Source organism: Adiantum capillus-veneris, chromosome 6 (genome assembly GCF_014529385.1).
Source record: "Adiantum capillus-veneris isolate H3 chromosome 6, ASM1452938v2, whole genome shotgun sequence".
NCBI classification, from domain to species: domain Eukaryota; kingdom Viridiplantae; phylum Streptophyta; class Polypodiopsida; order Polypodiales; family Pteridaceae; genus Adiantum; species Adiantum capillus-veneris.
This window is the reverse complement of record NC_140936.1, coordinates 162306820-162320126: the sequence shown is the minus strand read 5'-3', so window position 1 is coordinate 162320126 and position 13307 is coordinate 162306820. Positions and strand designations below refer to the sequence as shown.

Here is a 13307-nt window from a genome sequence, read left to right as displayed (position 1 = left end):
CCTTTAACAACACGGGACGTTCACCACTCAATTTATTGTTTGTTTTCTAAGCAAAGCTACGTACACCTACTCGATATATGGAACAGACCGCACATGCATTGATGTGGCACATAGCTGTTGGATCAACAAATTGCGCATTCTGTCAACTGCAAAGAGGTAGCCAGTTCATGAAACCTGTATAGTATCCATCTGAGCTCAAGAGTAATCACTTTGTATGCCTCCCCAAGCTAAGCTTTTGGAAAAATTATGCAATGTAACATACTGATAGTTGGGACTGCCTCAAAGTAGTATACTCTTTTTTTTTTTAAAGGAGAGCTATCGTTTTGATCAAAATGTCCATGAGAAGGGTAACTCAAGACTCTGGAGCAGATTGCATAATCGCAGAGTGCCCAAGTTTCACCACAGCATCTCGCTTCGAAAATTGCACACGCAAAGCCCAACTTTTGGCCCGTATCCTCTTTCAGGAATCAACACTATGGTCTCCTAAACAACAGAGTTTTCAAAGACATGACTCATTACACAAAATACATCATTTAGCAAGGGAAAGCATATCAATTTCTCTATCTGGATAGTATGTAATACATGTATAATATGCAAGGTTATGCATTTCAAAGTGAACTTAATGAGTCTGACCGGTGTGATCTGCACATTATGACCATCAAAAAGTACCTGAATGCGCAAATACACAAATCCCAACAACACTTTAAAATTCCATCACACTAGTGCTCATGTTCCTTTTTTCCTGCTCCATCCAAGTTCTCCCTTAGTGCAGAATAAATCTGTAGTAATCGAGTTGCAAATCTCACAAACATGTTACAAGCCATACATGGTAATGCTTAAGTTCCCATTATAGTTGTCACCCTCAGTAAAGCATTTTCTTTGTGAACAGCACCACGACACCAGAACTAAAGTCGTAGGTGCAATTGGTAGTGCCTTGAACTAGCCGTAGATTCAAGCTTTCTTCTTTGCAGTGAAGAGACGATTCTTTTACAATTAGTATTTTATTGCTTAGAGCATTGGCTTTATACACTACTAGCCTACATGGTGTAGCCTACGTGATGTGCCGTATGGAGTCTCATTCTCACGTCTAGGAGGAGTATAGAATATAATTTCAGATGGATCATTTGTTGGTCCAGTTTGATACTGCTGTATTTCGTTTGACTATGCCTTCTTTCATGATCTTTGGCGTGCCTTGCTGAGGGCTAAGAGTACTCTGTCATCTAGTGGCTCTACTTGTTGGTAGTTGTCATAAAACTCAAGAATCACCATGCATATGTTCTTCAGCTGTAAGTTACAATCATTAAAACGTAGCTTCAGGATCATTTACTGACAAGTCGCAAGTTGATTAAAAGGCTCCAATTTAAGAAGATATTTACCACATTCAAGTCAATACGCAGGTCTTCAAACCATGAAATGGTGTCCCTTTCCTTCAGTATACTGGCTAGAAATATGCATGACAAAGCTATCATGTGTGGGGGATACATCAAAACAAGATCCGTCTTGTAGGTATCATTCACCAGTGACCTGCAAAATCACATCATTCACAAGTTGCAAAATAATTGCTTTAAGCAATCCTATTACACAAAGCCACATAAACTTTCATTCTGTCCTGGCTTGGATCCAGTGTTTGGCATTGTTCAATAGACTCAAAAGAAACCTCATGAGATACTTCCCTACACTGGTGTAAATGTCTCCACATCCCTAACATGAACACTGATGGGAATTGTCTTCACACCCCTTACATGAACAGAATATCTTCACATGCCAACAGAATATCTTCACATGCCTTTAGATCAAAACCTTTGACACCCTTGGTTATGAATCCTGAAGCAACGCCTACAAATAATAGGGAAACAAAACATACCAAGAATCTAGAACGAGATCAGTCAGTCCAGCATCATGTAGAAACCTGCAGTGCACTCAAGGGGCCACTTGTTATATTGTTAATAGATGCGGGCATAGACCATTAAAAACATGAAGAAAGAAAGATATTTATATGGTATTAGTTACCGCACAAGAGGTCGATAGGGATGATAGACAACTAAATAATAATCCAGAGCTTCAAGCAACTTCATCTCCATTTCCAAAATATCTTTTACTTCTAAAGAGCTTTTATCATCTTGAACTGCTATCTTGTCCACCCCGAGCCATTGAATGTTAGCCAAAAACCATCAAAAAAGTTCAAAATAAATGCCATATACATCAACTACCAAAAAATACTCTAATCATTGTTTATGCCTTAATTTGCTCACAAAAGAAAATATATATCATTCCTTTACTTCCATCTATGAATTCTGCCAAATGAATAGCGTAAGGAAAAGAGAGCATACATATTTTCTTCATATAAAAGATGAGATGCTTTGCTGGAACTGTACTTTCCTCAGCTTTTGATGCCAAGTACAGGCAAGTGGGAGCGACTAAACAGGGGTCAAATTCAGAGAAGCTTTTCCTGAAATATCATAAAAAGCTACAACTGCATGAGTGCCACAACAATAATGCTCTTTTAACCATAGATTACTTGCACTCTCTTGAACATATTCTTCACTTGAATTATACAACCAGGCACTCTAGATGAGAATGAGCACAAGAGCGTAGATTCTTGGGAGGAGTATTCTTTTTAAACTCGGGTCACAAATCAGTGACGTGGCAGCCTGTATACACACACACACCCTCCCCTTGGCATGGACAGCTCCAGGGAAATGGCGGGGATATGCTGACATGGAAGTTACTCCCGGAAGACCCGCTGATCTGCTGACATGGCACCGTACGGCAGAACCTGAAATTCGTGGCGTGATTTGCAGAAGCACGCTGACGTGGCATGCTGTACGGAAACCCGTCATTTGCGCTGACTTTGTACGGAATTGCTTTTCTACGCAAAGAATGTTGAGATTGCTTTATTTTTAAAGTTGATTTTTAAGCAAGCTTCTGATTTTAAAGCTTTTGGGGCTCTGCTTTTAGCATCACTTGTAACCTTTTTTAAGAACCCAAGGGGGATCCCTCTACAAAGCATCTGGAAACGCACAGTCTGAGAGCGAGCACCCGCGGGAGTTGTATTTTGCTCAAAGATTAATACAAAAAGAAATACTGAAAGGGGCGCCAGTCTTTGGGGCCAATACCTCTTGGCACGGAACTCCGCCGGGCCGGTGTCGAATCAATTTGTAAACTGTTTTGAAGTGAATTCTTGTCGTGTCGTGGTAAATCTTGACCGAGTGTCCAAGTTTGTTACATTAGTATCAGAGCGCGGCCGATTTCTCTTCCACCGGGAAATCCGATCCTTTTTACGTGGCACTTATGGATTCAAGCAAAGGACAGTCAACTTCCTTTCCATCCGGAGATGCGGGAAGAGATCACGAAGAAGATTCACGCGAGGAGTACGGCCCGCCTCGGCCTACTCAGGCAGAGCTTTAAGAGATGGAACATCGGAGATTGGCCAATGAGGCGACAAAGTTGATGATGAATTTTGCAAAGGACCCTAAACTTGCAAAATTTCTCACCTAGACCTCCTTCGACGAGGTGCACTGACAACGGCGGCAAACCATGGAGCCACCCCTCAAACCGACGCTCAAACAACCTCCTACGCCGAGGATGTTTACAGAGCAAGAATTAGAAGAGGTGGTTGATACACGGATTAGCTAGCTTTTTGACGCGCAGAACAAAGCCAAAAAGCACGACAAAAAGCATAAGAAAGGTACTGATTTCCCGGGTTATTTGGGTCGTCAATCTACTTTTGCCTCGGCGAGAAAGCAAAAGAAGCGTGTGCGATTTGAAGGAGTACCTAGTTCTTCTTCTTCTTCTTCTGACAGTTCTTCTAGCTCTTCCGACTCGAGCGAAGAAGACAAAAAAGTTAAAAAGCGAAGCAAAAAGCAAAGCTTCGGAAAGGGCAAGAAAAAGGCAAAGAAGTCTAAATCTCGCCCAGTTTCGAATAGTTCTACAGAGGACTCGTCTTCGGATAGTTTGGACTCTGACGACAGCAAATTTAATGCAAGGAAGAAGAATTTTTATCAAGCCAACCACTATGACTTTTTGGAAGATAAAAGCAAGAAAGTCCGAGAATTTAAAGAAGGTCGACAGTCAATACAATTTGACACGTTTTTTGGATTTCGAGATGCTTCGAAGGCTTTGGCCTTCATACAACAGTTTGACATAGCTTTCTCTGGAGGACAATACTCAGAGCACTCCAAGATTCGGAGGGCTACCTCTTACTTCACGGAAAATGCTCGAACTTGGTGGTCCACTCTTCTATTGAACAGGAAAGCGCCACTTAAATGGCTGAAATTTAAAAGGCTTTTTATTTCTTCATGGCTGACTCCGAGTAGAAGCGCGAGTGCCACAAACAGCTGACGTGGCGGTCCAGTACACACACACACACACACACCGACCCCTATTGCTGAAAACAGTGCAGTACACACATGGACACATTTCCCAGCAAGCAGACAGTGACACATGGCAGGCTCCGGAATTCGCGCCGCATTTCCCGCTGACACTGCTGACGTGGCATGCTGTACGGACACCCGCATTTTACAACGCTGCTTTTGGGCAGTTTTGTGTGGCTTGCTTTTCTACACAAAAGAGAGAGAGAGAGAGAGAGAGAGAGAGAGAGAGAGCTAAAAGCTCTGCTTTATTTACTTAAAAGGGAGAGCTTGTGAGAGACAGAGAGCTTTTGCTTTATTTGGCAAGGCTTTTGATTTTGAAGCTTTTGGGCTCTGCTTTTAGCATCCCTTGTAAACTTATTTATTAGTGGTTTGGGCTCTCACTTCTCAGAGCATCTGGACGCAGAGTCTGAGAGTGAGTCCCGACCACTCCCTTGTACTTTGAGTTGAAGATTAATACAAAAAGATATACCGAAAGGGGCTGTTTTGAGGTGAATTTTTGTGGTGTCGCAGTAGATTCTCGACTTGGAGTGTCCAAGTCTGTTACAATGGTATCAGAGCACGGCCGATTTCTCTTCTACGGGAAATCCGATCCCTTTTACACGGCATTTATGGCTTCAGACAGAGATCAATCGACATCCTCTGCATCCAAAGATGCGGGAAGAGATCACAATGAGGATTCACGCGAGGAGTACGGCCCGCCTCAGCCTACTCAGGCGGAGATCAAAGAGATGGAGCGTCGACGATTGATCGGCCATGCAACAAAGATGATGCTAAATTTTGCGAAGGACCCGACATTTGCAAAATTTATGAGAAGCTTCAAAATCAAAAGCCTGTCTCTCTATCTCACAAGCTCTCTCTTGAGAGAATAAAGCAAAGCAAAAGAGCTCTCTCTCTCTCTCTCTCTCTCTCTCTCTCTCTCAAATTACGTGTACTCATCGCCTTCAATAATCTTATCTTTCGTGCTTAGGAAGGGTGAAACCTTCGTAGCACCTTCAATAATCTCAAATGGCGCCTTCCCGAAGAGTGTATCGTGTTGTTGTAGGAAAATTCCACCAAAGGTAAGTACTTTTCCCATTTCTCGTCGCCAGAATTCAGTTGCAAGAGGATTTTCCCACATTCCTACCCTGTTGTCCTGCAATTTCAGCAAGCTTTCATCGCGAAGAACGAGTTCCAGAAGAAAACTATCGCAACAGAAACTCTCTTCCACGTCCGAGAAGTGATAGGTAACGATTTTCAGCTTTGTTTATGATGAAGTCCTTGTGTTTGGATGATGCAGGAGTGATGACCGAGTTCCTAGCAAGGTAAGGAAATTGACGACAGAGTTCCCAGCCAGGGAAGTGAACTGATGCCTAAGTACCCAGCAAGGGAAGTACGGCCTCGTGCCTAAGTCCTTTACGGGAAGTACGGCCTCGTGCCTAAGTCCTTTACGGGAAAGAACGGCTTCGCGCCTAAGCCCTTACGGGAAGGAACAGCCTTGTGCCCAAGCCCTTTACGGGAAAGAACAACCTTCGGGTCTAAGACTACAGAACAGAGGGGTTTTCTCGGGTTCTTGTGCTTGTATACGACTCTCCCTGAATAAAGAATACTCTTGACGGGGGGGGGACCAGCCCATCTTCTGGTCCCCGATACTGTGTCAATTCTCTCTCTCTCTCTCTCTCTCTCTCTCTCTCTCTCTCTCTCTCTCTCTCTCTCTCTCTCTCTCTCTCTCTCTCTCTCTCTCTCTCTCTCTCTCTCTCTACTCGTCATGATGAACTGTCTCTCTTAAATTCCGCATGATATTTATCTGAGTGAGCAGCTACGCTTCCGTATTTGTGACAATGGTATCAGAGCATGGTCTCCTCTCTTTCTCTGTAAAGGAGGACGACTCTAGGAAGATACGGGAAGAAGCCATGACAAGCCAAGAGAGAAGTAAGCAGGCGGAAACCTAAGTCCTGCAAGAAAAGCTCACAGAGTTGGAATTTTTTTTTCTCTCTGCAAGAAGGCGACACAAGACTTGGGATTCTCTGAGAAGGCGACAAGAGCATGATGCTCAAGAAACTAGAGAATCTGAGAAGCGGAATGCTCAAGATACTTCAGAACCCAGAAGATATCCATGAACATCAATCGAGAACCATAGCCAAGAAATCCCGTCATTTCGGGAAGGATATGAAGAAGGTCTCTAGACCTAGGAACACTCCAGTCAAGCTTGATACTTTTGACGGAAGGGAAGATGTCCTGAAAGCTACTGCTTTTATTCGACAGTTTGAAGTTGCCTTTGCAAACGGCAATTTCTGAGAAGTGTCGAAGATGAGGCATGTGACCAAACACCTCCAGGGGATTGCAAGTACTTGGTGGTATACCAAAGCTTTGCAAGGAACTTACAACAACAATTCAAGGCTGAATTCTCCGACAAATTTTTTTTCTCTACGCTTTGAGGAGGGCATTCAAGAAGATTGGGATTGGTTTGCCCAATAGGAACACGAGCGAGTCAAAGCAAGTAGTGGTTCACTCTTGCCAAGGTAGGTCCATTCTTGATCCTCTCTGAGGAAGGAAAGATGAACAAATTTAACGAAGGACTTTTGCCCGAATTTTGTAAACCCATCTGCAAGATACTTTGCAGCAGATGGTGGAGTCAGCAATAAAAGCTGAAAGTGTACACCTTGATGTACATAAAATACAATCCCCGCAGTGGGACGAGAACCATTGAACACAGAAACAACGAATTTTTGTTACCCCTCCTCGAAAGATACATTGCTATCCGGAGAAAGTTTGGAGTAACAGAACTCAATCTAACTCCTGAATTTTTGACCCTCAAACTTTAAGTGAGAGGACAGATCTTTGATCAAAGTTAAATCTTTGAGGAACTCATAAAATGCGTATTGCTTTTATGCACGACATATGCACGTGTCTAACCAGGACAATCACTCTCGAGTGTTTATGAGAGTAGGGTTGAGTCAGAACATTGTTTTATACGATGAACTGCTTTGCTTAACCATCCGGAAGGCCCATGATTGATCTGGTATCCGATAGTTCTCCAACAAATTGCCTGCTAGTGCGGGTAGGAAATTATGAAGGAACCATTCTGAGCTTTCAAGCAAAGAACAACTTTTATCAAGCTTAAGTACCTTACAAACCAACACTCCCTACCCGGTAAGGGAAGACCAATCTTTGCAAGGAAGAGATGCTGCTGCAGATTTCAGCCGTAAAGAAGACGTTGCCGGTGATGCCCATGGCTGCCCCAAGTGTACCAGATGTCGTCAAGACCCAGTGCGCGAGTTCCCTCGCGAAGAAGTGCCTACGGAGCGTGTTTTCATCGCAACAAGCTGCTGTTTTTCTCTGTTTTCAGCCCATAAACGTCGTAGACGGGCTGATTTACGAGAAGGAACCCGAGAACACACCTCTTTTGTGTGTAGGATTGGAAGAGAGGATTTTCTATGCAGAGATCTCTTCCGGGGAATTGCTTTTTCGAGAACCGAGTTGAGTTACGAGCATTGTGACTTTGAAGGTACGATTTTTATGTTATGATCTCTAAGTATTTGATTGCAGGTGTACTTCCTCTTCGTGAGGGAGTAGGAGCACAAGAAGGCATGAGCCTCTGCAGGATAAAAGAGCCAGATCAGCCCAAGGGTCTCGTGCCCAAGTTCGGGAAGCAGATCCACGGATTGAAGAGAGGTAGACTCTCAAGATGTGATCCGGAAGTTGAAATTCCCAAGGAAAGGACTTCGTGTCCAAGAAAGCTGAGTTACTCTGCAGGACCAGGACTCTGGAAATAGAGTCGGAAAAGCGTTGCAGGAATGCCATGCCCTGAGTAGGACGGCAGAAAGGAAGGAACCATTCCGAGATTCCAAGCAAAGAAAAGCTTTCATTAAGCTTGAATACTCTTTAAGCCCACACCTCCTACCCGGTCAGGGAGGACATGGTAGTGCTTTTCGCACAAATGAATGAACACTCTCTTTATGAGAGAAGGAACAAGCGACGACTACGGCCTGTGCTCGAGGAATCCAAGGATTGAAATCCTAGTTATTTAATGAGCGGGTTTTGCTCTAAGATCGAGCCAAGGGATCGTCAAGCTGAGCGTCTTCGCTCTAAGGATCTTACGAAGGGAAGGTAATTTCCCAGGTTCACCAACACTCTAACACACCTTAAGAATTATGTACACCTTTGGGTACATGGATAACACACGAAGATGCAGACCTATGCCAAGGAACTGGACAAGAGTTTGTTATACTCTCTTGAGCACCTTTTTATGCGCAAGAATATTCCGACACGAGAATCTTTATTTGAGATGTGTTCGGTAGAAGGATTCTCTACAGAGAAGAGGTTTTCTGATGGTCGTTGATTATTGAGTACGCTATGTGCTTTTATTATTACAGTAGCAACTTGTGGTTGCGGTATATGTTTCTCCATGAGCAGGTCAAGTAGCATTTACACGCTGCTGGAATAAATTCGAACTAATATGTCCCCCTAATCTTTTCCCCATTTCTTTTTATAAGAATCACCAAAGATGCTTTTATAAAAACTAAGTGGGAAAAAGGAAGGGGGTTTGGGAGGGATGCACATGGACGTGACAAAGAGACTATGTTTAAAGCGGTAAATTTATTCCGAGGGCACCATTGTTCGGACTTAATATTGTGCTATTTTCAGTTTCAAAAATTCCAATTGAGAACAAGGGGAAAGGGAGGAAAATAGTGTGAAAACCCAAAAAATAAACATAAATTTAAAAAAGAAAAAAATATCCCTCAAATTTCACGAATTTCCTAAATGCCCTTCAAATTTCCCAAAACTTCCAAAAATCCCCTGGTTGTGAGATTAAACATCTCCAAAAAAAAGAAAAAAATTTGTGGCTTTTTATAAGAAGACTGATTGTCTATCAATAGAAAATGCTAAAACTAGAATTTCCGTAGAAAATGCTAAAACTAGAATTTTGGTTGGTTATGAAGGCTTTGGAGACGGATTGCTTCATTATTTGGCCTTTTGGGAAATCTCCTCTTCACAAATTCAAGGAAAGGCACTTTGAATGCTTGGAAAAATGAATTTTCCCAGATTTTTTGTGTGGAAGGCGAGGGTGGTGACGCCTGGAGAAAAGGCAGGGTGGCGCTGACGCATGGAGCGAGGGGAAAAAAGATCAGCGACAGTGTTTGTGTCGCGCTGACTGAGGTGGGAAGACATGATGATCAAGCACATCAAGGGAGGAGGTGCTTGACGAAGTTCGTGAGCACAGCAGGCACCGCATCGTGAGGGAGGGGAAGATGCGCAAGACAAAGCCCAGCTTTCTTGTGTGGTGACAAGACTATTGGAAGATGCACGACGAGCAGAATTTGGACGACAGAGAGAGAACACTCGCGGAAGCAATGTTTAGACGGGGCTCCGATGAGCTGATGGAGGAGGCCGAGGTGCACCCAGAGAGAGCGATGGAGAGAGAGAGAGAGAGAGAGAGAGAGAGAGAGAGAGAGCCTGAGTGGTGTCTGCAGACGCTGATGGCAGCTTCTGTTCATGGCAACAGGCCAACTCACTTTTAAGTTTGATTTAGAATTTGAAAGATTCTCTTGGGATCACGACGCGTAATTAATTAATGGGGTGCAAAACGACCCAGTATGCACTTCTAAAGAACTATTATGTTCGTAAGAGTAAAATTTGCCAACCATTTTAAAATGGTAAGAATTACCTTAACCACATATGGGAGAACATCCTTGAGATCCAAAGCGGGTTCACCCTTAAGTGGGCCAAGTTTGAACTTATGTTCACAGAATGGTATGGCTAGAATTTTATCTGCCTAAGATTTTGCGAGGAATCCTAGATGCTTGCAAGGATGGCCTCTGCAAGGAAGAGACGCTAGTAGGCGTCACGAGAACACTACTAGTGGTAATAACTTACAGGAGGAAAAGATTGGAAGGAAGTGCCGCCGTGCACAAGGAATCTTCGGATTGGAACCGCTCGCCTACGTTGAGCGACGGCCCGAAACAAGAACCTTCTTTAAGGTGATCGAAGACCTTGTTTGTGAAGGAAGATATCGAAATTAATACTCTTATGATTTGGGCATTCCGTATGTGGGAGGATACAAGAGGTTTAATACCCTCTAGACTAACAGCGCAGGATTATGCGCAAGGACAGATGCCTAGATTGATTTCTAGGAGGATTATTCTTCTCGGGATTGAGAAGCTGGAATTGAGTTAACAGATTCTCGGATAAGGAAACTTCCACTCTGTTGGAAAGACGCGAATGACGAGTTCTTACATGGCTCACAAGTTTGATGAATGGTGAAGGATATCCTCGAGGTACTAGAGGAAGGACATGAACCGGTAAGGTAAGTATTGAATTCTTGAATTTTATTTAAATTAATTTTTAAGCTCTCTTTTGAGAAAGGACTAGCTCAACTCACCATTGAGTAAGATTTGGAATCTTTCCGGTTTCTCCCCGGCAGTTCAGTTGGACCTCTACAGTTGAGGACAACTGTTTATAAGTGAGAGGGATGAAACTAATTTGACTATTTTGTTTCTAATTTCTATTTTCTAGAATTAGGACTTTAATAAGAAATGTGCACAAGTTAACTAATAAGTTAAGGAATCACAGATCTGTAAGAAAAGCCATCAGGAAACAGACAACTCTAGTGTGTCATATGATGGGTGACAAGAAGCACCGTGAAGGAGTTGGCCTGTTAGTTCAATGGGAGAAGACCAGGTAATGGTGGTCCCTGATGAGTCACAAGATGGGTGATAGGTTCATCGGTAAGGGGACACACTAAGGGTCTAAGGAGGAAATCCGAACTCAGTAAGAAAATATGCGTAACAACGCAAGCACATGGATAAAGATGGGTTCTAAGAAGCTTTGGTAAAAAGCAAGACGAGAAGCGGACGATTTTCCACGACAGAATGCTTGACTTCATACCCGGGGACGCCTGGAAGGAATAAGTGCAAGCATTGTAATAAGTTTATAAGGTTTAAACTGAGTTTAAACAGGTTCACATTGACTGGCCAGTCAATTTTAAGTGAACAGACTAACTTTTAATTTTTTCTTTCTCTCTCTCTTTCTCATTGCGTAGAGAAAAAGCAAGATTTACGTCGCTCAAAACCCAAAACAAATTTTTCGCCTCTACGATTTCCGGAAATTAGGGTTTCTGGCAGAAATTAGGGTTTGCAGGAATTTTAGGAATTTTGGCAAAAATTAGGGTTTCTGCTATTCGCAGCCACGTCATCACTTTGTGACATACCCCCCTCTTGAAAGCATTCTAATTGACCGCGATTACACCTGCAAAACCGACAAAAGCCATAAACCGTCTTAGTAGACCCTGACTGTTAGTACCTACGTACTAGGAACACACATCTAGCACATGTACAAAATCGACAGTCACATCACCCGACATCACAGGACATCACCAGACATCACAGGACATCACATGACGTTCAACATTCATTCGGATCTTAGACCATGATTTATCGGCAATGTAGCTAGCAATCGCATCTAGGTCCAATCGTGACCTCATCGATGTCTGATTGACTAACCCCTATTGCAACCATGTCTATTCAAGATCAATCAGACCAAAATGCTGCAGTCATTTCGTCTATCAGTTCCTGCACTCAAAAGAAGTCAAGAACAAATCAGTATCATTATCAGGAATTCCATTTCATAAAGTCATCCAGCAGAATACTGTCAGCTCTCAGTATCCCTGAAGCTCAAAGACACATCAGTGACTTTAGTATCAAAATCAAGGCATCTGTTGACAAAGGAGCGGAGTAACTCTTGTGCATCCCACTGCACCAGATCTTCGGCCAAGCTGAATTTCTGGGTTGCGTTTGCATTAGACTATGCTAAACCAAAACATCGAGGTAAAGTTTCTCAATCTGAGGAGTATCTGCTAGGTCCTCCTCCTCCATCCACTTCGCATCAAATGCAGGATAGTTCTTGAACTTAACCAAGAAACGCCTTCGGACTTTACCTTTAGTCTTCGTGTCCTTATGTGCCAAAATCTATTCAGGAACAAGGATCTCCTCGTTTTCTTCCACTTCGGGTTGCTCATCAGGCTCCCCATCATCATGCACATCACCCTTAACAAGTTTCAAGAGAGTCACATGCAATGCATTGTGAATCTTCCAAGTATCTGGCAGTTTCAATCGGAAGGAGACATCATTTATCTTTTCAGTAATATGGAAAGGTCCGTAGTATCGCATACTAAGCTCTGGAAAAAGCCTCTCCTTTCCCTTTTTCTTTCCCTTGTCAAAACGTAAGAGCACCCAATCATCCTCCTTCAATTTCATGTCGCGACGATGGCGATCCGCTGCCTTTTCTGTCGTTCTTGAGACTTCTGCAAAGTCTCGCGAACCTTGGCAAAAGCCGTATCCAAATCTCGCGAATATTCATCCGCTTCAAATATCTAATCTTTCGTGCTCAGGAAGGATGGAACCTTCGCAGCACTTTCAACAATCTCAAATGGCGTCTTCCCCGTCGAAGAGTGTATCGTGTTATTGTAGGCAAATTCTACCAAAGGTAAGTTCTTTTCCCATTGAGTCTTCTAATCCGAGATACAAGACTTCAATAAATCTAAAACCACTGAATTGGCAATCTTAGATTGCCCGTCAGTCTGCAATTGGAACGATGACGAGAACAACAACCGTGTGCCAATGTTCTCCCAAATTGCCTTCCAAAACAAACCCATAAATCTGGGGTCTCTGTCGGAGACAATCGTCTCAGACGTGCCATGTAATCGGAAAATCATCGTGATCATTCTGTGTTCTCAGGAGATCGAAAATGAAATCCATTTCAATATTTTCCCAGGGGTGGGTGGGTATGGGTAAAGGCTGTAACAATTCCTGTGCCTTATGCCTGTCAAACTTGACCCTCTCGCATACTGCGCATAAACTCTTCCACATCCTTTTTGGGTCTCGGCCAAAAGAAGTATCTCTCTACCCCTTCATGGTGGTAGCAATGCCGCGGTGACCCGTAAAAGGTGGACAATGGCAT

The 13307-nt window shown here is 43.2% G+C and overlaps 1 protein-coding gene across 4 annotated transcripts in view; it reads right to left on the bottom strand.

Annotated features, from left to right (window-relative positions):
- Positions 1 to 682: 682 nt before the first annotated feature.
- Positions 683 to 13307, bottom strand: part of LOC147456631 (cyclin-C1-1-like) — a 77374-nt gene continuing 64749 nt past the window's right edge. For 3 of the 4 annotated variants that reach the window (XM_086515061.1, XM_086515060.1, XM_086515063.1), the window contains 5 exons: positions 2331 to 2449; positions 2011 to 2128; positions 1865 to 1909; positions 1377 to 1524; positions 683 to 1284 (listed from right to left, as the gene is read on the bottom strand). In XM_086515061.1, coding sequence (XP_086371187.1) covers positions 1174 to 1284; positions 1377 to 1524; positions 1865 to 1909; positions 2011 to 2128; positions 2331 to 2449 — 541 coding nt within the window. In that variant the 3' untranslated portion in view covers positions 683 to 1173. The remainder of the gene's footprint in view (positions 1285 to 1376; positions 1525 to 1864; positions 1910 to 2010; positions 2129 to 2330; positions 2450 to 13307) is intronic. The other variant, XM_086515062.1, reaches the window with a different exon arrangement.